At 34.0% G+C, this 21190-nt stretch overlaps 2 protein-coding genes across 4 annotated transcripts; one reads left to right on the top strand and one right to left on the bottom strand.

Annotated features, from left to right (window-relative positions):
• Nucleotides 1–1612: 1612 nt before the first annotated feature.
• On the bottom strand, nucleotides 1613–7957 carry LOC114373889 (putative disease resistance RPP13-like protein 1). Of its 3 annotated transcripts, none has more exons than XM_028331459.1 (5): nucleotides 4141–7957; nucleotides 3794–3865; nucleotides 3566–3637; nucleotides 2374–2746; nucleotides 1613–1912 (listed from the first exon to the last, which is right to left on the bottom strand). In XM_028331459.1, the coding sequence occupies exon 1, from the start codon at nucleotides 7906–7908 to the stop codon at nucleotides 4210–4212; it is 3699 nt and encodes a 1232-aa protein (XP_028187260.1). In that variant the 5' UTR covers nucleotides 7909–7957; the 3' UTR covers nucleotides 1613–1912; nucleotides 2374–2746; nucleotides 3566–3637; nucleotides 3794–3865; nucleotides 4141–4209. The 3 variants fall into 3 exon arrangements, with proteins under 3 accessions (XP_028187260.1, XP_028187261.1, XP_028187262.1); XM_028331460.1 differs by having other exon boundaries at nucleotides 2374–2743; XM_028331461.1 differs by lacking the exon at nucleotides 3566–3637.
• Nucleotides 7958–13049: 5092 nt separating this feature from the next.
• LOC114376063 (retinoblastoma-related protein 1-like) lies at nucleotides 13050–21190 on the top strand. Its single transcript, XM_028333979.1, has 18 exons — nucleotides 13050–13379; nucleotides 14427–14531; nucleotides 14617–14759; nucleotides 14848–14944; nucleotides 15172–15218; nucleotides 16001–16190; nucleotides 16451–16517; nucleotides 17100–17279; nucleotides 17364–17557; nucleotides 17629–18508; nucleotides 18729–18873; nucleotides 18987–19059; nucleotides 19462–19638; nucleotides 19718–19837; nucleotides 19922–20063; nucleotides 20164–20285; nucleotides 20550–20665; nucleotides 20759–21190. Exons 1-18 carry the CDS (start codon nucleotides 13284–13286, stop codon nucleotides 20907–20909), a joined length of 3045 nt encoding a protein of 1014 aa, XP_028189780.1. The 5' UTR covers nucleotides 13050–13283; the 3' UTR covers nucleotides 20910–21190.

Below are 21190 nucleotides of genomic sequence, written 5' to 3'. Positions count from 1 at the left end.
GATGTCGAGTTTATACGAGAAGAATCAAATAATAAATTTCTCTTTACTAACAAATTGTTAATCTGAGTAACATGAGATTCGATATTTTCAAGTAAAGTATAAATTTAAACTTTGTGGATAAAAAAAAATATATACTCCACCAAAAGTGATCAGCTAAATTTTCTCCTATAGAAATTATTTATTGACTTATTATGTACTAATAACATATTTTAAAAAAATTATCCTTTTAGAAGTCCACTCCACAAATTGTTAATTAACAATATACCAAAAACTAGTTATCATTGACAACAATTTCTTGTAAAAAAAATTGTATACAAATTACAACCACGAAGCAAATCTGAGTTAAGAAAACAGTAAACCAAGTTGTGGAAGATCTCCTTGCACTGGTTTAAATTCTCATTCCTCTATCCATGCAGGCCAAGGTTTCCAAGTATGCAATTGAAATAATAGAACAGTAGTTTAGTACCGTGAAACTTAATAATCACTTTCCCATCAACCCCTATTAATATCGATGGATTCTTGAAAGATGGAAAGAGTTCAAGTGAAGCAACAACACACAATTTTTGAACTTGCAAAACAATAAGGACTCCACATTGGATAATGAACCATCTCCCAAGTCCAAAACAATTTGGAAGTCCAGCTCCACCAAATCTGCTGACTGATATTCTCTTGGGATTTTCTTCCTCCACCACGAAAACTTCTTCTATACCCAGCAATGAGAGGAAAATTCCAAAAATACTCTTTTGTAAGACTCATACGGATTACGAATCCATATACGGATTACAAATTTCTTAAATTTTTTTTTAAAATATTGTATGAATTAATTTAAAATTAATGATCCATGCAAAACTCAAATATGTGACTTTCGTATTATTGATACAATGCTCTAACAAATGAGTTAATATACCAATTATATTATAAAATAATTAATGTCGCTATATAAAACATTAAAATTTCTAATATATATTTAATGCACATATAAGTTTACATAATAAATTTTGTAACAATTAATTTTAATTTAATAATTAATTTTTTGACATATATTTTTTATTAAACCTATGATTTTTATTAAAAATTTATATATGTAAAAAAATACAGTATTAAATCAAAATTAATTATAATAAGACCAAAAAAAGAAATCTACTTAATGTAATAATTATAAAAAAATTATAATTCAATTTATTAAAAAAACATTAAAAAAAAATTAAAATCTTTTTTAGGGGATACGGATTTATAATCTGCATGAATCATATGGATTACAAATCCGTAAGAATCATACCAATTGTAAATTTATGTTTAATAACAAAGGTAATTTTGAAAAATTTAAAAAGACATTGGATGTAAAATCCATATTCTCTTTCGATCTTAGTCCAATCACACCAATTATTTCTTTAACAACAATTAAACCATACTTATCAAGAACACAATAATTTTTTCATAAAGAATGAGGAACAAAACTCAGCAGTGAAATATGTTGTCCAATAAAATCTAAGTTTAGAAAATAATTGTTTAATAACCGAATAAAATCCCTTAGAGAAGTTTCATGATTATTGATTTTAGAAGAAATCAAATTTGAAATTTTAGATACGTACTTGCATGGTAGCCTCCGGAATAGATAATTTAGTAAATTCTAGATAAAATCTATGTTCATCATCTTGTTAGAAATTTAGCTGTACATTCTTTATAACACACAAAAATGACAGATATTCGTTCATGTGTTTGCACACATAAAACCAAAGTCTAAAACAAACTACAATAACCATCTTCCAAGCTATCAAGTAGAACCTCTGCATCATTGAAGGACTTTCAAAGTCTCTTTAGCTAGGAAGTTGGTCATCCCTAAATCAGATTTGTATCTTTTCCATGGCCAAAGCCATTTGAATTTCATGACCTTCACCATTTTCCTGGTGTCCTGATTGTAAGCAAACATGAACAATGAATAAACAGCATATTTAGATAGAATTCAACTACAAGCTGGAGCATAACGATATTAGAAATTGTTGCACGCATGTAAAAAGGAATAGACAAAAAAGTGCTGGTAATTTTGTGAAAGAATGTGGATGCAGAAACAATTAAAAGTAAATCATATTGTGTTATTCTATTAATGCTTGAGATATAACATCTATTGGACTTCAGAGATAATTACTCAAATTCATCTCATCTCTGTAAGTTGAGGCATCCTCGTCTGACGAACAATAATCAAATTAGGTGTCTCTTATGCTACTTTTGTTTTCTAACAAGAGAATAAAAAAGTGAAACATTTCCACCAAACAAAATTGTAGTCTAAGGAATAGTAGTTGGCTCAGTATTTGAAAATTTCCAAGGCAAAGTATTGGATTTGAAATAAGCAACTCTATGTTATATGGTAGGTACCTGATCGAAAACTAGCTTGACAAAAATCAGAATGGGCACATTCAGACTTTTAGTTCGTGTGCATGCTATTATCATCATCATTCTGGTTGCGTAGCAGTAATCTTCGCCTTTTGTCTTCTCACAACATTATTTGAGCAAGAAGCTATTGCTTCAATTGCGGTCAGAATTTTCTATCTTGTAGCACAAGAGATGGAACAGGCAGTGCATACCGTTGGGTAATCAATTTAAATTATCCAAATTATCAACATGACACCACTCTAGCTTGGGTGCAGATTGATAATCCACCTCTGGTGAATGAAGCCAATTTGGAACACTCCACAATGTGAGAAAATGATGAAGCCCTTTTTTGGCCAAACTCATTTTAAGATTCCTACTGTTGATAAAAAAGAGAGTATTAAGTTTCGGCAAGAAACACGGTAGAAAGATCCTTAAACAAGGGAACAAAACAGCAAGCTAGTTTCATTAAACAATGAACTTTCCCTGCTAAGTGCTCTTTTTTTAAAAAAAAAAGCAAATATAATATTATTATGCATATAAACAGACCCAACAAAAGTTGTGAGGTACTGAGAGATAATACAAAGACAGTTCAAATATCCACCCTAATATAAAGTATGCTTCCAGTGCTTATTTGTGTCCTCTACTATAATGCAAAATTCAAATAACAGGAAAAGCATAATAACACTGTACCCCTGATAGACATCTAATTAAACATGTAAAAACACACTTTGTATCCTTTGATTGCAAAAAGCCAACACTCCTGCCACCCATTAAATTTGTATTGTCCACGTGCCCACCAGATGCAAAAAGTTGCCATTTAGCCGACACAACACAAGCATGTGCTACTGCTACCAAGAAAGACTAACATTAAGAGGCTACCAGACTCTGGTCTTAACTTTTGATTTTCAGAAGCTTCTTCCTAAATTTCCTTCAGAAAATAGTGTTTTGGAATTCAAGAAACGTTTGAAAACAGAAAGCTAAAACAACATGTTAAACAAAAAGAAAGGTACATGAAATAGTAGCTTAAGATTTAAGAACATATTAAGCAAGAAAAGTTGAGAAGAGACATAGAAGGAAACACAACCCACACCATAGGAAGCTATGAAAGAACAAGCCTAACACAAAATAATGTAAAGAAGTATGAGGTAAGAAGAAAGAACATAGAATGAAATTAAAGCAAGAAACACGAAACCACCTTAACACTCGATGACAGAGTACTCTTTGCAGAATGGATGCCAGAACTTTTTCACTTGCCATCACCATTTTCCTAGTGTTCCAAATATAAGCAATGGGTTTGATTGGGTTAAACTTCAATTGTGGATATTGATAATAGAAATTATTATATGTAACAAAGAATTAAAAAAAACTGTGATGCATGAAGAAAGTGGATAGAATGAAATTAAAGCAAGAAACACGAAACCACCTTAACACTCGATGACAGAGTACTCTTTGCAGAATGGATGCCAGAACTTTTGCACTTGCCATCACCATTTTCCTAGTGTTCCAAATATAAGCAATGTGTTTGATTGGGTTAAATTTCAATTGTGGATATTGATAATAGAAATTATTATATGTAACAAAGAATTAAAAAAAACTGTGATGCATGAAGAAAGTGGCTGTGCCATCCTGGTTTAACAAAATATTAATCAATTTAACTGTAACTTGTATTGCTGTTGTTTTGCAAATTCTAACTAGAGAGTGAAATATTTCCTGTTTCCAATACTCAGATTGTATTTTAAAAGCTGCAATGATTTTGTGGAGAATTGGCACCTGATAGAAAGGGAGACATATAAGAATCAGAGCATGTGTAATTTGGAGCTTGTGCCTCATCTTATTGTTTTACCAAAGCCTTATGTTTTTTATGTGAGCAATCTTTCCCCGGTCTTCACCTTCTGGTTGTTGGCAACGCTGTTTGAGCAACGGACAGCCAAAAATTTCAAGAGTTGAAATGGATTTGGGTAGACCTTCCTCTGGTAAGCATTGGAGGCTGCCACAGTAATAAAGAAGCAATATCTCGAGAAAGGAGAGGTGGCAAAGACCCTTGTAGTCCAATTTTTTAAGATTTGGACAATTATAGATCCACAGAGAAGTGAGAGAGGGTGGAAGCAATCCTTCATCAGGAAAAGACTCTACATCCACTTTTCGAATAGACAAGGTTTCTAGAGAGGTGTTGGCTCCCAAAGCCCCTTCAAGTGAAGCAATAAGTTTGGAGCAATTTGAGAGATCCATCTTTTTTAGATTTGATGGAAAACCTCCATCAGAGAACGACTCCACTTGTGGACAATCAAGTATTGATATGCTAGTAAGAGATGGAAGAAGGAAATGCATGCGTTCTGGCAATGATTTCATGCTCTCCAACCCTTCAATACTAAATCTCTCTAGCCAAGGTGCAGATAATCCTTCTCTAGGAAATGACTCAAATTGAGGGCACCCACTAATTTTCAGATCCTTGAGATGATTATGAGGCTGCCCCTGTGAAATTGTTTTTAGATTACAACACCTAAGATCAAGCGAACTGAGTTTTGGGAAGAAATCCAGTGGAAAAGTTATTAGAGAGTCACAGCCACCACTGATCTTCAATGTTACAAGGAAATCATAGCAATGACTCGTGGGAATTTTCATATTTGGGCAATAATAAATGTGCAAGAATTCAAGAGAAGTATCAGATATGATGTGCCCAATCTTTTCGAGTGAAGATGCTTCTATGTTGTGTCCTGTAATTGTCAGCCATTTCAAAGTACTTGGATGATAATCAAATTGCACATTGCCACAGTCCCGGAGTTCTAATTCACGGATTTGTAGAGCCCTGGGAGCAGAAGCCACGAGTTTTTTGCAGTCACATATAACTAGATTCTTTAAATGAAGAAGTTGTTCTGGTAGATTCCCTTTCAATTTGGGACATTGCTCTATAGAAAGATGTTGAAGACGTGGAAAAGCACCTGTGACAGAGTTACATTCCCATTCTTCCCATTCCTCCATATCAGAGAAGTGCAATGTTTCCAAGGATTTAAATGAAGAAGAGCTACTCCCATAAAAATCAGCATTAATACCCACTATCCCATCCAGCCCTGCAACTGTCAGGTGTTTAAGAGATGGCAAAAGTCCAAGGGGAGGCAAACATGAGCAATATTTACAGCAATCTAACTTTAAGGACAGCACATTCAATGATGAATTATCAAATAACCATCTGGGAAATTGTGTACCACCATAGTTCCTGATTGACAACTTCTCCAAGTGTTTGTAAGGTTGTAGATTCTCAAGTACTTCCCTTTCTTTCCTTGAATCTTCTGGGTTCCAGTTCCAATTCCATTCAAACTCAAGCTCCACAAGGTGTATTTTATTTTTCATATTCACTGCTAATGCATCAGAGGGATTCACAATATTCTGCAACTCCCCAATTGATAAACTTCCATGAAGATTGAGCTCTCCTAGCATCTGAATACTGAACTCGCTACTATTGCCAACATCAAACCAACTCATCCATACATGAAGATTCTTCAGTTTTCCCAAATGCATTGGCACCTTTCTCACTTTAGTTCCTATAAATTCAAGGTGACGCAAATTGATGAGTTTGTGCAAATTATATGGAAGCTCCTCCAAATTGCGACAAAATCCCACCTTCAGTATTTGCAGGTTATAGAGAGAACATATTGAATCAGGTAGTTTTTTTATGCGGGTACCAGAGAGGTCTAATGAACGAAGATGTTTAAGATCATCTACAGAATCAGGCACATCTGTAAGGCCAGAACAATAAGACAAAGATAAGACGTGTAAGAACTTAAACCTAGAGAACTCATGTATAGACATGTTGCAATGCCAACCACAAAGAAAATTCATTCCCCCACTTGTTGGCATAAATGTACGTAACCTTTTAGTATCATATGAAGCCCCAAATCCATCAAAATATTGAACATGATTGATTGCAACTGAAAAATGACGGGTTGTTTTTGGTGTACTTTTTGCTCTATCAACTCCCAACCTGAAACAGATGTCCCCACAAACATATTTTGCCAAATCATTGAGAAGGTCATGCATGACAAAACATGTTGGAAATCTGCTTGATTGTTGAAAGAAGGACCTTGACAGCAGATCATCAAAGTACTGTTCACCAACTTCTTCTGGACTCTGACTCTGGTTAAGGCAGTGAAGAAAATTTTCAGCCATCCACAACAGAATTAAATGCTCCTTGTCAAACTTATAATCTTTGGGGAATAAGGAACAATAAGCAAAGCATCTCTTGAGATGTGAAGGAAGGTGGTTATAGCTCAATAACAAAGCAGGAATAATTTCACTATCTTCTTTTGGTAAGTCCCATATTTTGCTCGTTAATACACTTCCCCATTCCGAAACAGACGACTTTGTGTGTAAAAGACTTCCAATTGTTTTCAAGGCTAGAGGCAATCCTTTACACTTTTCAACTATCTTTATACCAATCTCCTTCAACTCAGGATTTAACAGACTATTATCATCTTGGAATGCATGTTTACCAAAAACTTGCCAACAGTGATCTTCTTGTAACTGGTTTAGGTGATGTACTTTATTTGACCGCATAATGGAAGCAACTTTCTTACTGCGTGTAGTGACAAGAATTCTACTTCCCTGAGCTCCATATTTAAGTGGAGTTTGCACGGCTTCCCAGTTCTCTCGATTTTCATTCCAAATGTCGTCTAAAACAAGAAGAAATCTCTTTCCTGCCAATTTATCTTTCAACCTTCCCTGAACCATTTCTAGGTCTCTACTATCATCAGTTGATTTAGTGATTGCCTCAAGAATTGTTCTTGTTACCTTGAAGACATCAAGTTCATCTGAAACACATACCCAAGCTTGGATACTAAATTGATCCTCCATCTTTGGGTCATTAAATACATGTTGGGCAAGGGTGGTCTTACCCAACCCGCCCATACCCACAATAGAAAGTATTGATAGCTGATTACAATTCTCATTGTCAGATATCAGCCAATTAATAACCATTTCTCTGTCATCATCTCTACCATATATAACACTTTCACTCAGTAAAGATGTTGATGGCAATTTGTGTGGCATTTTCCTACCTGATCCAACCCCACCACCACTACCTTCTTTTAATCCTAAATCACCCTTTTGGCTTGAGAGATATTCTAGTTTTTGAAGGACTTCTCTCATCCTTGACTCAATTTTCCCTTTATTTAATGAACTGAAACACGCGTTGAAGAGATTTGGTACCTTGCAAGTACAGGTTAGAGATTGAGATTCCAATTCAGTTTCCACTTCAAATTTGGAGAGTTCATAGTCTATTTCATCCAAAACATCCTCTGCGTCAAGCACAACATCTTTGACATCAACGAGCCATGCTCTCACACGAGGATCTCTGAACTGCTTTTGTTCTGCATCAGCAGCCAGAGCATCAATGGAGAGCAGCTTGACATTCAAATTGCTCAGCAGCATCTCATCCAATTTTCTTCCATGAAAGAAGTTCAGAACTTGACGTGAAGCAAGCTTGTCAAATAAAACCTGAAGGAAAGCAGAAAGAAGAGCACCACCAACTAATGTTTCTGCCATGCTAAGAAAAGGAGTGGAATGGATGAATGGAAATGACTAATAATTTCTAGTGCAGCAGCTTATGCCATTCACTCCTTCCTGATAAATCAACTTTTATATATTTTTTTAATATTTTGTTTTTATTTATTATTAGACCTTTGAAAAAGATTCCTAAATGAAACAAATTTATGAAGAAACAAATATAAAATTCATAAATTTATCGATGGCTAAAAAAATAATCAAAGACAAAAAATAAAATTATTATTGTATTAGAAACTAAATGTAAATAATTTTTTTTATGGAAAAACAAACCCAAAATTTGAGTATATATTAAAAATAAAAACATATATTACCTTCTTAATTAATATAAGTTAAATAAGAGTATAATTCCTATGCAGTGATATTTAATTTTACTTTAGTTTAAAAAAAAGTCTCACAATGCATAAAATGCTTATTAGTAATTGAATTGATATAAATAATTAACAATGATAAATGAAATTGGACTCTTATTCAATTAATAGTATTGTTATTAATTAATTAAATAATAGTCTAATTCAATTGTTTGGATACCTGTATCTGAAAATTGATTTTCACATTCAATATTGTTTGAAAACTTATTTTCAAAATCAATAACTTATTTTTAAAATCAATTTTGAATGTGTAAATTACTAAAATGGATATTAATTGTTTGGAAAAATATTTTGTATTAAACATATTTTAAATAGTTAAAAATAAAACATAATTGGGGATATTTTGTATTAGATACATAAAAATTGAACACTAAATATATATATATATATTAATAATTTAAAAATAAATAATTAAATTTATATCATATTTTTTCACAATAAAATTAATAATTGAAAACATGTGTATAATATATTAATTTACAAAATAAAGCATACATATTTAATAAAGTTTACAGAATTAAATTAGCATAACAATTAAATATAAAATAGTAATATAAAAAGATACAAAATAATTCAAAGTAATATACAATTTTGACATACAATAATATTATTAGTTTTTCTTCTTAAACTCTATAATTTGATCTCTTATTAAATCTCCAACACGTTTCATCGAAGAAATAACATTTAAAACTTGAGTTTAGTCCAAGCCAACCTCACTGTGATAATTATCATCTGAATTAAGAATTATGTTTTCATCTTCTTAGCGATTAAAGTCAATATCACTTTCAGTGTTCCTTCTAATAAAATTATGTATAGTCATCGTTGCACAAACTATTTGAACTTGTATTTCAAACTTGTACTTAGGCATGTGTGATAGAATTGCAAATCTATTCTTCCATACCCCAAAAGTTCTTTTGTATCTTAAACTTGAGTAATAATAATTAAAAATTTCATTATTATTAGGAATTCCAGATCTCCGTCTAAAACTAGGAAGGTGATGGTATCGCTCACATCTATAGGGACTAACATATTCTATCGGTGTTGGGTAACCAGCATCTACCAAATAATATTTATCTAATAAAAAAAAGGAGAAAAATGTAAACACAAAATTTTAATTGAGATTGAAATTCAATTGTAGTCAAATAAAGGAACAATACCGGGAGGAGAGTGTGGAAAAACCTTCGAATCAAAACAAAAGCACTAAAACATGAATATGAACTTGCAGTAGAAGGAATGTGAAGGACTTGGAAAGCCTCGTGGAGTTATTATATTAAATATGTTGTTAGGTAAGTAAAATTTAAGTTGATGATATTGGTGAGAAAGGGTATAAATGTTAGAATGAAAATATATTACGATTGTTGACTATTCAAAAGCAAAAGAAAGAAGGATAAAATCGAAAATAATAAAAAATATTCACAAAAATTAATTTTGTTGGATCCATAAGCTACTTTGGCATGTCTCCCGAACATAATTAATTACGATGTGGAATCTAAAGATCTTGATCAACATCAATATTTATGTTTGACCAATATTAACACACGTCCAATGGAAACTAAGGCGGTTCCAAACATACACTAAGTCTCATCTTGTTTTACTTTCTTTCTTAATGTGCATAATGAATGTTATTTTATGTGCATATATATTACGTGTGATTTGTGCTTTTATATAATAGTGTCTCTCTTCAACACTCCTCCTCTCATTTTTCCACGATGGATTCTCCATTTTTAAGTTCACATGAACACATTAACAGTGGTAAATGTTTACCATGATGAAGTACAATCAACATGAACGTGTAAGCACACAAGATAATCATAAGAATCAATTTATGGGAACTTGAAGTTGTTAAATGTGTGTGCGGATGTTTTAATTAATTAATTTATTAGACATGAAAGGTGTTTTTTTCCTCGTCATTTAAGAAAAGGGTCAAAATAAAAAACAACTATATAACGAGACATTTTCTCATCATTTTATTATTCCTGCTGTTGATCAAAATGACAGTACGGGATTTGGGAATCAAAACAAAACTGAAAGATCCTTAAAAAAGGAAAAAGAAAAAAAAAGTCAAATGCTAATCTCATTAAACAAGGAAGTTGCTCTGGTATGAGAAATTCACTATGGATAGATGTCCAAGCAATGTGGAAAAGCTCTTACACTATTTTACACTCCCATTTACATTCTAAACTTATTATATCAATGAGGACTAATGTTTCTGATAGATGGGGAAAGTGTACGTTAGTTATTAGTTAATTAGGATAACTAGATAACTAACTGTTAAATAGTTAGAACTAATTGTTAGTCAGTTAATAAATTATAAATAGTCAATTAGAGGGAAGTTAGAATGGGGGATTAAGAAGTAGAGGGTAGTAAGACCTCAAAACTCATTTGTATTCTGTCTTAGATGTTGGACGCACCATAATAATACATATTCTCTTCTTCTGTTTCTGGTCCAGTTCTAATAATTGGTATCAGAGTTCTGATCTTGGAGTGCAGAATCGTTAATGGTGATGAAGGCGAATGCGAGAATGGAGGCACGCATGGAAGCCATGGAGAAAGTAATAGAAGAGAATCGCGAAATAGTGGAATCATGGTTGAATTCAATCTAAGGGATGATACAAAGGTTGGCAACGTCATAGGAGAAAAAATCTCCTACTACAAACATTCACATAACTAACACGAGCAGAGGAAATGAGGACACTGCGGTGCATGACGGCAATCGGTGGAGGAATTTGGAAATGTCCATATTCGATGGTGAGGATCCTATGGGCTGGTTGACAAAGATCGAAAGATATTTTCAGTTGCACGTCGTAAGGGAAAAGGACAAGCTGGAGACTATAATGGTCGCAATGGATGGGGAAGCTCTAGGTTGGTTCCAATGGTGGAAATCTTGGAATCAAAACCACTCTTGGGATGGATTCAAGATTGTTGTCACCCAAAGGTTCCAAGCTTCTAGCCAAGGAAATCCTTTTCAAGTGTTGCTAGCACTGAAACAAGAAGAGACAATGCAAGGATTCATAGGCAAATTTGAGAAGTGCTTTGGAATGGTGAAGGGGTTGGTGGAACCATTTTTGGTGGAAGTGCTCCTCAAGGGGTTAAATGAAGAGATTAGCACTAAGGTAAGGCTTCATGAACCAAAGAACTTTATGGAAGATATGGTTAAAGTTTGAAGAGTGGAGGGTAAGAACAGAGTTTTTGGGAAGTTACCCTTGAGTAATAGCCAAGGGTATAATCTCTAGAAACCTAGTTATTCAGGTCATAAATTTGTAAGGAATTGGCAACCAACAAATAGTAAGGTAGTTGATACTACTAATGTTGCTAAAACAGGATCCAATGGATGACAAGGTAGAAGAACCTTCCATAATTTGTCACTCACAAAAGTAAATGAGAAAATAAGGAAAGGAGAATGTTTCACCTATGAAGAAAAGTATAATCTTGCTTGTATGTGTAAGAATACAGTTCAAATTGATGACTATGGAATAAAAGGATGAAAGAGACCCTTGCTTATGAAATGCGGGCTAATTTCCTCAACTTGACCTTGAGAACAATGTCCATCTTGAAGTGAGGTATTGATAGATCGGGAAAGGTGTATGTTAGTTGTCAATTAGTTAGGATAACTAGGATAACTAACTATTAGATAGTTAAGAAACTATAAATAGTTAATTAGAGGGAAGTTAGAATAGGGGATTAGGAAGTGGAAGGTGGTGAGATCTTGAAACTCATCTGCATTCTGTCTTAGGTGTTGGAGACATAATAATACACATTATCTTCCTCTGTTTTTTGTCCAGTTCTATCAGTTTCCAAATATACAAATGAAACAATAAAAGGAGCAAGTGGCTTACTCTCGTGAAACTTAGAACCAACAATAATCACTTTCTCATCATGCCCTATTATATGTTGATGGATTTTTGAAAGACAGAAAGAGTAGTCCAAGGAAAGCAACAAAACACAATTTTTAAAGTCGCTAAACTTGAAGGACTCTGCATTCTCTCTTTTTTCTTTTTTATATAAAAAAATTAGATTATATATATATTATGCATTAAAAAGAATCATTTAATAATTAATATTTACTTTTATTATTAAAAATTCATTTAATAATTAAAATAATTCATTTACTTTTATTGTTTCAATTTGTTCATTTGAAACAATAGCTAATTCTTCCCGCGTGAAATAGTTAGTGAAAAAATTATCAACAATACAACAATATTTTAGTAAAAAGGATGCAAAAGAATGCCAGGACATATTTTGCCCAAAATGTCTGTTTTTTCCCTAGTAAATATAAAAACAATACTGATCATTTTTTTATTCAGACTTTTTTTTTTTAATTCTGAATTTTGACCGTTTGTTAGATCTCTAAAACCGGACGAAATATTTTACATTAGACATGAAAGATCTCAAAAAACGGAGAGAGAAAATGAAAACCAAAACCCACACTTAACTTTACTCCTACGGTAGACGCAATATTACTGAACTACCCCTTTCCCTCGAGGGAGACAACATTTTGGCGGGAAAAAACCTGTAGGGTACAACAAGTGGCGCCGAAACTCGACAACTTGACCATTTTTTTAATATAAAAAATCCTAATAATCCAACTTTTAAGTTTTTTTAGTTATTAATTATTAATTTATTTTATATTAATATTAAAAAAAATTATTTTTTTTTTTACCTAAAATTCTTGTTTGAACTTTTGAGCTTTTAGTGGCGCTGCATTTATTTTCCTTTAAAAAAAAAAGAAAAATAAGACGCACACAACAGAACCCAACAGAAAACACAACAATACAACGAAAGAAAAAGAACAAAACACTTCACTCTCTCTTTCCATTTCCATTTCTTCTTTCTTCAGCTTCTTCTTCTTCTTCTTCCCATTGTTCTTTCTAGGGTTTCTCGATTCCGATTCCTCTCGCGTTCCTTTCGCAATTCCTTCACCCTCGTGTGCGGAATCCAGCATCTTCCTCCTCCGCCCGTGATCTGAAGCCAAATTAGGGTTTCCGCATGAGTCCTCCTCCAGCTGAATCCAACGCCATGGAAGACAGCAAGCCCGAGAATGGCGGCGACCAAGTCGAGTCTCGCTTCTTTGAGTTCTGCAAGGTTCTTGATTTTCCCTATCTTTCGTGTTTTTTTTTTGTGGGTCAAATTTTTTTTTTTTGGGTTTGGTGAAATTAATTTGTTTTTTTTTGTGTGTTTTGTGTTGTAATTGCGTGTGGGGTTTCAGTGGGAGTTGTCGGCATGCAGAAAGTTAAGATATTTTAAGTTTTTATTAGGTTAGTAATAGTAGGTATGAAAGTTTGGTGTGTTAATTTTTTTAGTGCTTTTTCTTAGTTAAGTTTCCATTTTTTGAGTCAAGGATAGGAGGATGCAACTGAAAATATTTAATTGATCAATATAAAAAATTATTTGTTAACTATGGCATGTTACTCATCCTGATGAGTGAGCGTCTGAGTGATGAAGGATACAATGCTTAATTTTTATGCTTTTTTTTTACTGAGTGGGGCAAGGCGGGGAGAGCTTTTTTGGAGTTAAGTGACATTGATATGGAAAATGAGTTGCACCAACCCAGCTGAGTTTGTTGCTTTAAAGGAATGGAAGAGGAATAATTAATAGAATTTTCTCAGTAAATGAGCTGTTTGATCTGTAGTGATTGTTATTATATGTTTTGTTATGATTGTTGTGATGTGATGCAGTGTTTTTAACGGTCTTTTTGCTGTATTTGACAAAGTTGAGTGGGATTATGGCAATTTGACCTGGGAAGATATTTATTGTGCAACTCTTGTACATCAACCATCTTCTATTGTTTCTATTTTTTAAAATTTGTTGTTCACTTGTGTTATCTTGTAATACCAGTCCACACACAACCTGCTTTTGTTTTGTCTTTCTATCTTCTTTTCTACCTGTTGCCTTTTTATTTTTGGAGTTGGCTGATATGCTCCATAAATTGGGATAGTTTATGCCAACATGTGTGTGTGGGTCATTACGACACATGAATCCATAACAGGTTGAGATTGGGTTTATAAGTGAGACTCGGAATAGAAGAAATGTCCATATATTTTTGTATGCATTTAGGTAGATTGAGTAGGGTTTAAATTGTGAAATCCGTTACCCATTAAATTCTACATTGATGTGCTCTTTTTCTTACAGAATGGGCTAGCATTGGAAGAGAAAAGCTGTAAAGAAGCAACGAATCTGTTTGGAGAAACCAAGCATATTCTACTGTCAAATTTTTCGTCAATGGGAAACGGAACGGTACAGATGAACATTATTCTTTGGTATAACGTATGACTTGTGAAAATTTTATTTTAATTAATGAGTTTATATTATTCTTTTTCAGTCTGAAGAAGCAGAGAGGTATTGGTTTGCTTTTATTTTGTACTCTGTCAAAAAATTGATCCAGAAAAATGATGAGGGTGAGAAGGAAGACACTGAGAACACTGGGCTTAGCTTGTGTCGTATATTGAGAGCAACAAAGCTTAAGTATTTTACTGACTTTTTGGCTAGCATATTCTTTTGTGCTTTGTAGGTTGTTCTATTACTTACTTTATGCTTATCTTATATTCAACAGCATTGCAGATTTTTTCAAAGAACTTCCACAGTTTGTTGTTAAGGCTGGTCCAACTTTAAGTAATCTATATGGCACAGATTGGGAAAACAGGCTTGAGGTATTGACTGAGCAGAGAACCATGATTGCATTTGCAAAGTTTATATTTTTTGTGAGGTGGTTTTGTTTATTTATTTAATTAATCCCAAGAAACGTATAAGAAGTTTTATCCTCGTACGGCTCGAGAAAATTAAAAATGATATTTATGTATGAAATTATGATGTCATAGCTTGGAAATTGGAATAGCTTTCTATTAAGCCATTCTTTATGTTGCTATGTCTATACCAGGCGAAGGAGATGCATGCCAATGCTATTCACTTGAAGATTCTGAGCAAGTGAGTACCCACCTTTTGCATACGTTATTGTTTATTATTATTCATTAATTTATGGTATTCGTTATTATTCATTAAGATTCTCTTATTTATGTCTGAAGGTTCTCATTATTATTCGTTGACTCTGAAATCTCTCTTTCACTATATTATTTCCTTTTGTATAATAAATTAAGCAAACCTGACATGTGCTAATTCTAGGAAGCATAGTTTTCCATGGATAGTTATTTACTCATTTAAGTTCTTGAAACTAGAGATTAGAGGTAGTCATAGCTTAAATGTCATATTCCTTTCTTAAGATAGCTGTTGTGGTTTGTTGGTAGTGAAGTTCAAATTGCCTTATGTGTTGTTGTGTTATTTGCTGTCATTTTATTTTATTAATATGATAATATATCATTAATGAAATGTATTTTGTCACCAAAAAAAGAACTTAATGAACATGTGTTTATAATAGAGCTAGTCTACTGAAGGTGGTACATGCATTATGAAGTGGTAATAGTAGTTAACGGAATATGAACAGCTAAAATTTTGTAGTTAACCTATCATAGATCAAATGCCTTGTCTGGAACTACACATATGCTATGGTCAATGTTTCATACTACTGTTATTTTTAACTGTCCAAGCAATTAGATGCATGTTGGTATCATTTAGTCATCTCTCAGACTTTGCAATGCTATATGCTTAGCATTCCTGTTTTAGCTGTATGCAGTTGTTTGCTTTGATTATCATGTGCAGTGCAACATGCCTACATGAGATGACATGACATCTTGTATGTTTGATGGTGCTAGGTACTATAAACGTGTATTTGGAGAGTTCTTTGTGGCAACTGACACAAATGCTGAAATAAACTCACCTATTACTGTTCATGCATCTGAATATCATCGATTTGGATGGTTGCTTTTCCTGGCACTTCGTGTACATGCTTTCAGCCGTTTCAAAGACTTAGTGACTTGCACTAATGGTTTAATTTCAATCTTGGTCAGTTACATTCTCATATCTCTCTATTTTGTTAACATTCCTGTTGAGAGTTTTGTTCTTTTTCTCTTTGAACATAGAGAAGAGAATTATTGAAACTTTAAAACTTGAATTTTTAATTAAATATTTGTTTGACTATTTTCAGGATGTGCTTGTTATACACAAATTCAATTGTTCTATTTCTTTTAAGTTGTAATATTTTAGTTTTTGTTTTTATGGAGGGAATGAAGGAAATAGTTTCTTAATTTCTGGTTGTATTACAGGCCATCTTAATTATTCATGTTCCTACTCGATTTCGGAATTTCAACATTCATGACTCCTCACGCTTTGGTAATCCTCTTTGTTATCCCTTCTTTCATGCATTTTGTTTAAATTGTTCTTGTTCTCTTTCATGTGGGGCTGCACTTTGACATGCATTCTGCAATACTGCACATGTGCTGTTTCTTGTGCTCAAACATCTGTTAACTTGTAGGCTATTTTGGTGATTGTCTTAAAAGTGAACCTTTTCTAATTGTTAGAAAAATATGAGGCTATGTGAATTGAACTTACCATGTCGGATTATGATTTTCTGATGAGGCTCTGATATCATGTCAGTAAATCACAAGAATCATATAAGAAATCATTAGGAATACTGTTTGGAAAAAACTGATCTTCCCTCTGGGGGGTCATTCTTGTAAATAGCCATTAGGACCTTTGAAATAGAGAAATCTTAAATGTTACAGATATTTACAGCAGTTCTACAAGAAATTGTAATGTTTAATTAAATAGTAATGACGGAATTGTAATGCCTAATTAAGTAGTAATGAAAACTTAAAAGACTGATTTGCCTGTATACAATTCCAACGTCTAAATAAATAATAATTGCAACAACTTAAAGGACAATAGCACTAATATCATCAAATTTTCATTCAGTTAAGAAAAGTAACAAAGGTGTGGACCTCCTTGCATCACTTTGCAACATATACAACACTTCTGAAGATGAGTTGAGGAAAACCATGGAGAAAGCCAATAATGTAATAGCAGATATATTGAAGAAGCAGCCTTGCTTGGCATCTGAATGTGAAACCGAAAACCTAGAGAATATCGATAAAGGTTCATTTTCATTGTGTTATTATTATTTATGCATCAGGAATACTTGATCTCTCTAACTGATGTTTATTATCCCTTTGTTTGTAGATGGTTTGACCTATTTTAAAGACCTGATGGAAGAATCGTCTCTACCTTCTAGTCTAAGTATGTTAGAAAAAGATTATGATTACATGATTCGCAACAAGAGTGAATTGGATGAAAGGTTATTCATTAATGAGGATGACAGTCTATTAGCTTCAGTAAGCTTATCTGGAGGTTCTGTTTCAGCTGGTGGTGTAAAGGTATGTTCAATTGGAATTTTGTTCTATCTTGTGTAAGATAACACCTAAAATTGTCTGTTATTGTACGCTAGAGGAAATTTGATTCAATGGCATCACCTGCTAAGACCATTACAAGTCCACTCTCACCACACCGCTCCCCCGCATCACATGCTAATGGCATCCCAGGTAGTGCAAACTCAAAGATGGCGGCCACCCCTGTAAGCACAGCAATGACTACTGCGAAGTGGCTTCGAACTGTCATTTCTCCACTTCCATCAAAGCCCTCGCCAGAGCTGGAACGATTTTTGACATCATGTGATAGAGATGCTACAAGTGATGTGGTTCGCAGAGCACAGATTATATTGCAGGCTATATTTCCTAGTAGTCCTCTCGGAGAACGATGTGTAACTGGAAGCCTGCAAAGTGCAAACCTTATGGACAATATATGGGCCGAACAACGAAGACTGGAAGCACTGAAGTTATACTACAGGGTATTGGAAGCAATGTGCAGAGCAGAAGCCCAAGTACTTCATGCAACTAATTTAACCTCTCTACTTACCAATGAGAGGTTCCATCGGTGTATGCTTGCATGTTCTGCAGAGTTAGTCCTGGCAACTCACAAGACTGTAACAATGTTGTTCCCTGCAGTACTAGAGAGGACTGGAATTACAGCCTTTGATCTTAGCAAGGTGATTGAAAGTTTCATTAGGCATGAAGAATCTCTCCCAAGAGAATTGAGAAGACATCTGAATTCATTGGAAGAACGTCTTTTGGAGAGCATGGTATGGGAAAAGGGTTCTTCAATGTATAACTCTTTGGCAGTTGCCAGACCTTCCCTTTCTGCAGAGATAAATCGTCTTGGACTGTTAGCTGAACCAATGCCATCATTGGATGAAATTGCAATGCATATTAACTTCTCTTGTGGAGGACTGCCGCCAGTGCCTACCTTGCCCAAACTTGAAAGCTCTTCAAGTAATGGTTCTCTCCTTTTAGTTCGAACTTGAAGACTTAAAGTCATGTTTTCTAAGTTTTCATATTGTGCTTCTTTCCATAGAGTTATTGTCATGGTTATCTATATGATACATAAAATTGTTTCTCCTCTGCCCTTCCTACATACCTCTTCCTCAAAGATCCCAAGATGAAAATGCATACTTTTCAGCTTGAGTAACATCTTTTAATTAATCAATTTCAGATCAGAATGGGGATATCAGATCACCAAAGCGAAATGTTTTAATGGAAAGAAATTCTTTCACTTCACCAGTGAAAGATCGCCTTCTTCCCTTTAACAGCCTTAAGTCAAAACTACCCCCACCTCCTTTGCAGTCAGCATTTGCCAGGTATAACAAGGATGATCTGGAAGTATCTATATATGTAAATTTTCGTTATTTCAATTTTTAGCCACTTTACTGTTTTCTTTTGGTGCTTTGTTTTAAATGTTTATCCAATGCAGCCCAACAAAGCCAAATCCAGGAGGTGGAGGGGAAACATGTGCAGAAACTGGGATCAACATTTTTTTTGGCAAGGTATTGCATAACACTGTTATGCCATATTAAAACTAGGGTTAATTTGATAACTATCTTTACCTTTTATTTTTGTGGATTCAAAGGAAACCACTTTTTGTGTGCAACTGTGTATATGTGCTGTTCTCTATTTATTCAATTTGGCAAAACTTCTACTTGCTATTTTAAAGCTCCAAGTTTGTGACCGTTGTGTATTTTCAGGAACAACTGGATCTAAATGTTGAACTTCGATATTGAAATTTTACTTTGCCTTTTGGAAATTAACTGTTACACCACTTCCATTTGAGCTATTTCATGCTGATGGGGCAGCTTTTCTGGTTCATCTGTTTAAGATTTAATGATTTTGTTTCTTCATTATATCATTTTTAAGCATTTCAGCTTGTGTATACTTTCTGTGTTTACTAGATCATTAAGTTGGGAGCAGTCAGAATAAGTGGCATGGTTGAAAGGCTACAGTTATCTCAGCAGATAAGGGAGAATGTATATTCTCTTTTCCAGCGGATCCTTAATCAGTGGACATCTCTCTTTTTCAACCGTCATATTGACCAAATCATCTTGTGTTGTTTCTATGGAGTTGCAAAGGTTTCACTTTTGCTTAGAAACTTTTGAGTGTAATTGTTTTTCCTACTATTACCTTTTTCTCATTCTATTATGTGTGCAGATTTCACAACTCAACCTAACTTTTAAGGAGATCGTATACAACTACAGAAAGCAACCACACTGCAAACCACAAGTTTTTCGTAGTGTATTTGTTGATTGGTCATTGGCTCGCCGAAATGGGGTATGTAACTGAAGGTCCAAATTCAATGCTTTTGTTAAACTTATCCAACAATTGTGACCTCATAACTGATCTTAATGAAAACAGAGAACAGGACAGGAGCATATTGACATAATTACCTTTTACAATGAAATATTCATTCCTTCTGTAAAGCCACTGCTTGTTGAACTTGGCCCTGCTGGACCAACTACAAAAAGCGACCGAATACCTGAAATTAATAAAAATGATGGTACTTGCTTATTAGTAAAGTTACTTTCAATTGCTTACCCGACTTCCATTGTTATGCCAATCTTGTGATCCATTGACTTGTGTGGTCTTTCTCTTTTCAGGCCATTTAGCTCAATGTCCAGGGTCTCCTAAAATATCACCTTTCCCAACCCTTCCTGATATGTCTCCAAAAAAAGTGTCAGCCACACATAACGTATATGTCTCTCCATTACGATCGTCCAAGGTACTAATTTATTCATTTAGATTTCTTCTTCGAACTGGATGATTTCCCAGTTTCCATAACTAGTTAGTGCATAACAATCATGTGACCTTATTTTGGAAAAGGAAGAAGCATGCTTGTGAGGACTGTAGTGTTCGATTTGTTCTTTTTCATAGATGGCTGTATTTTGTAATTTGCATACTGATACAATCTCTAGTAGATAAGAGAACAAAATCTTCTATTTTCTTTTATGAAACACAAGTGTATTCATTAGTTATGTGTGTACAGATGGAGGCTCTAATATCACACAGCTCAAAAAGCTATTATGCATGTGTTGGGGAGAGCACTCATGCATATCAGAGCCCGTCAAAAGACCTGACTGCCATCAATAACCGTTTGAATGGGTATGCTTTTCTCCATGCCTTAAACATTTGAATCTCATTTATATTATTGAAAGGTGACAACCTTGTTTATTCGTGTTTGATTCCATGTTTTAGCAACCGGAAGGTGAGAGGTCCCCTCAACTTTGATGATGTTGATATCGGGTTGGTGAGTGACTCTATGGTTGCAAACAGCCTCTATCTGCAGAATGGAAGCTGTGCTTCATCATCAGGTGCACCATTGAAATCAGAGCAACCTGACTCCTAGGATCCAATTTTGTGTATATTCTTTCTTTACTCCTCTCTTGAATCCATATATATTGTATTAGGTGCTATATGAGAGGGGGAGGGGGGGTATTGTTATGAGCGGTGAGATTGTAGAATGCCGCCACTGCCCCTTGTACTTTTGTGTATGTTATTAGGTATTATTAAATGCAGAATGTAGGTCTCATCAGGTAATAAATAATAGTTTCAGGTCCTAGTTCAACTTGTTTTCATCATAGTTTGTAATTTTGTGTGTTTCCACGATAGCCGATTAATCTATTTAGA

This window comes from Glycine soja, chromosome 11 (assembly GCF_004193775.1).
Source record: "Glycine soja cultivar W05 chromosome 11, ASM419377v2, whole genome shotgun sequence".
Taxonomy (NCBI): domain Eukaryota; kingdom Viridiplantae; phylum Streptophyta; class Magnoliopsida; order Fabales; family Fabaceae; genus Glycine; species Glycine soja.
This window is presented reverse-complemented; position numbering and strand designations above follow the sequence as displayed.

Excerpts from the sequence above, each read along its gene's own strand:
- LOC114376063 (XM_028333979.1), top strand. The coding sequence starts at position 13,284 with ATGAGTCCTCCTCCAGCTGAATCCAACGCCATGGAAGACAGCAAGCCC. Across the intron at positions 14,760-14,847 it reads TTGAGAGCAACAAAGCTTAA|CATTGCAGATTTTTTCAAAG; the intron begins GTATTTTACTGA and ends TATATTCAACAG. Across the intron at positions 18,509-18,728 it reads CAAACTTGAAAGCTCTTCAA|ATCAGAATGGGGATATCAGA; the intron begins GTAATGGTTCTC and ends AATCAATTTCAG.
- LOC114373889 (XM_028331459.1), bottom strand. The coding sequence starts at position 7,908 with ATGGCAGAAACATTAGTTGGTGGTGCTCTTCTTTCTGCTTTCCTTCAG.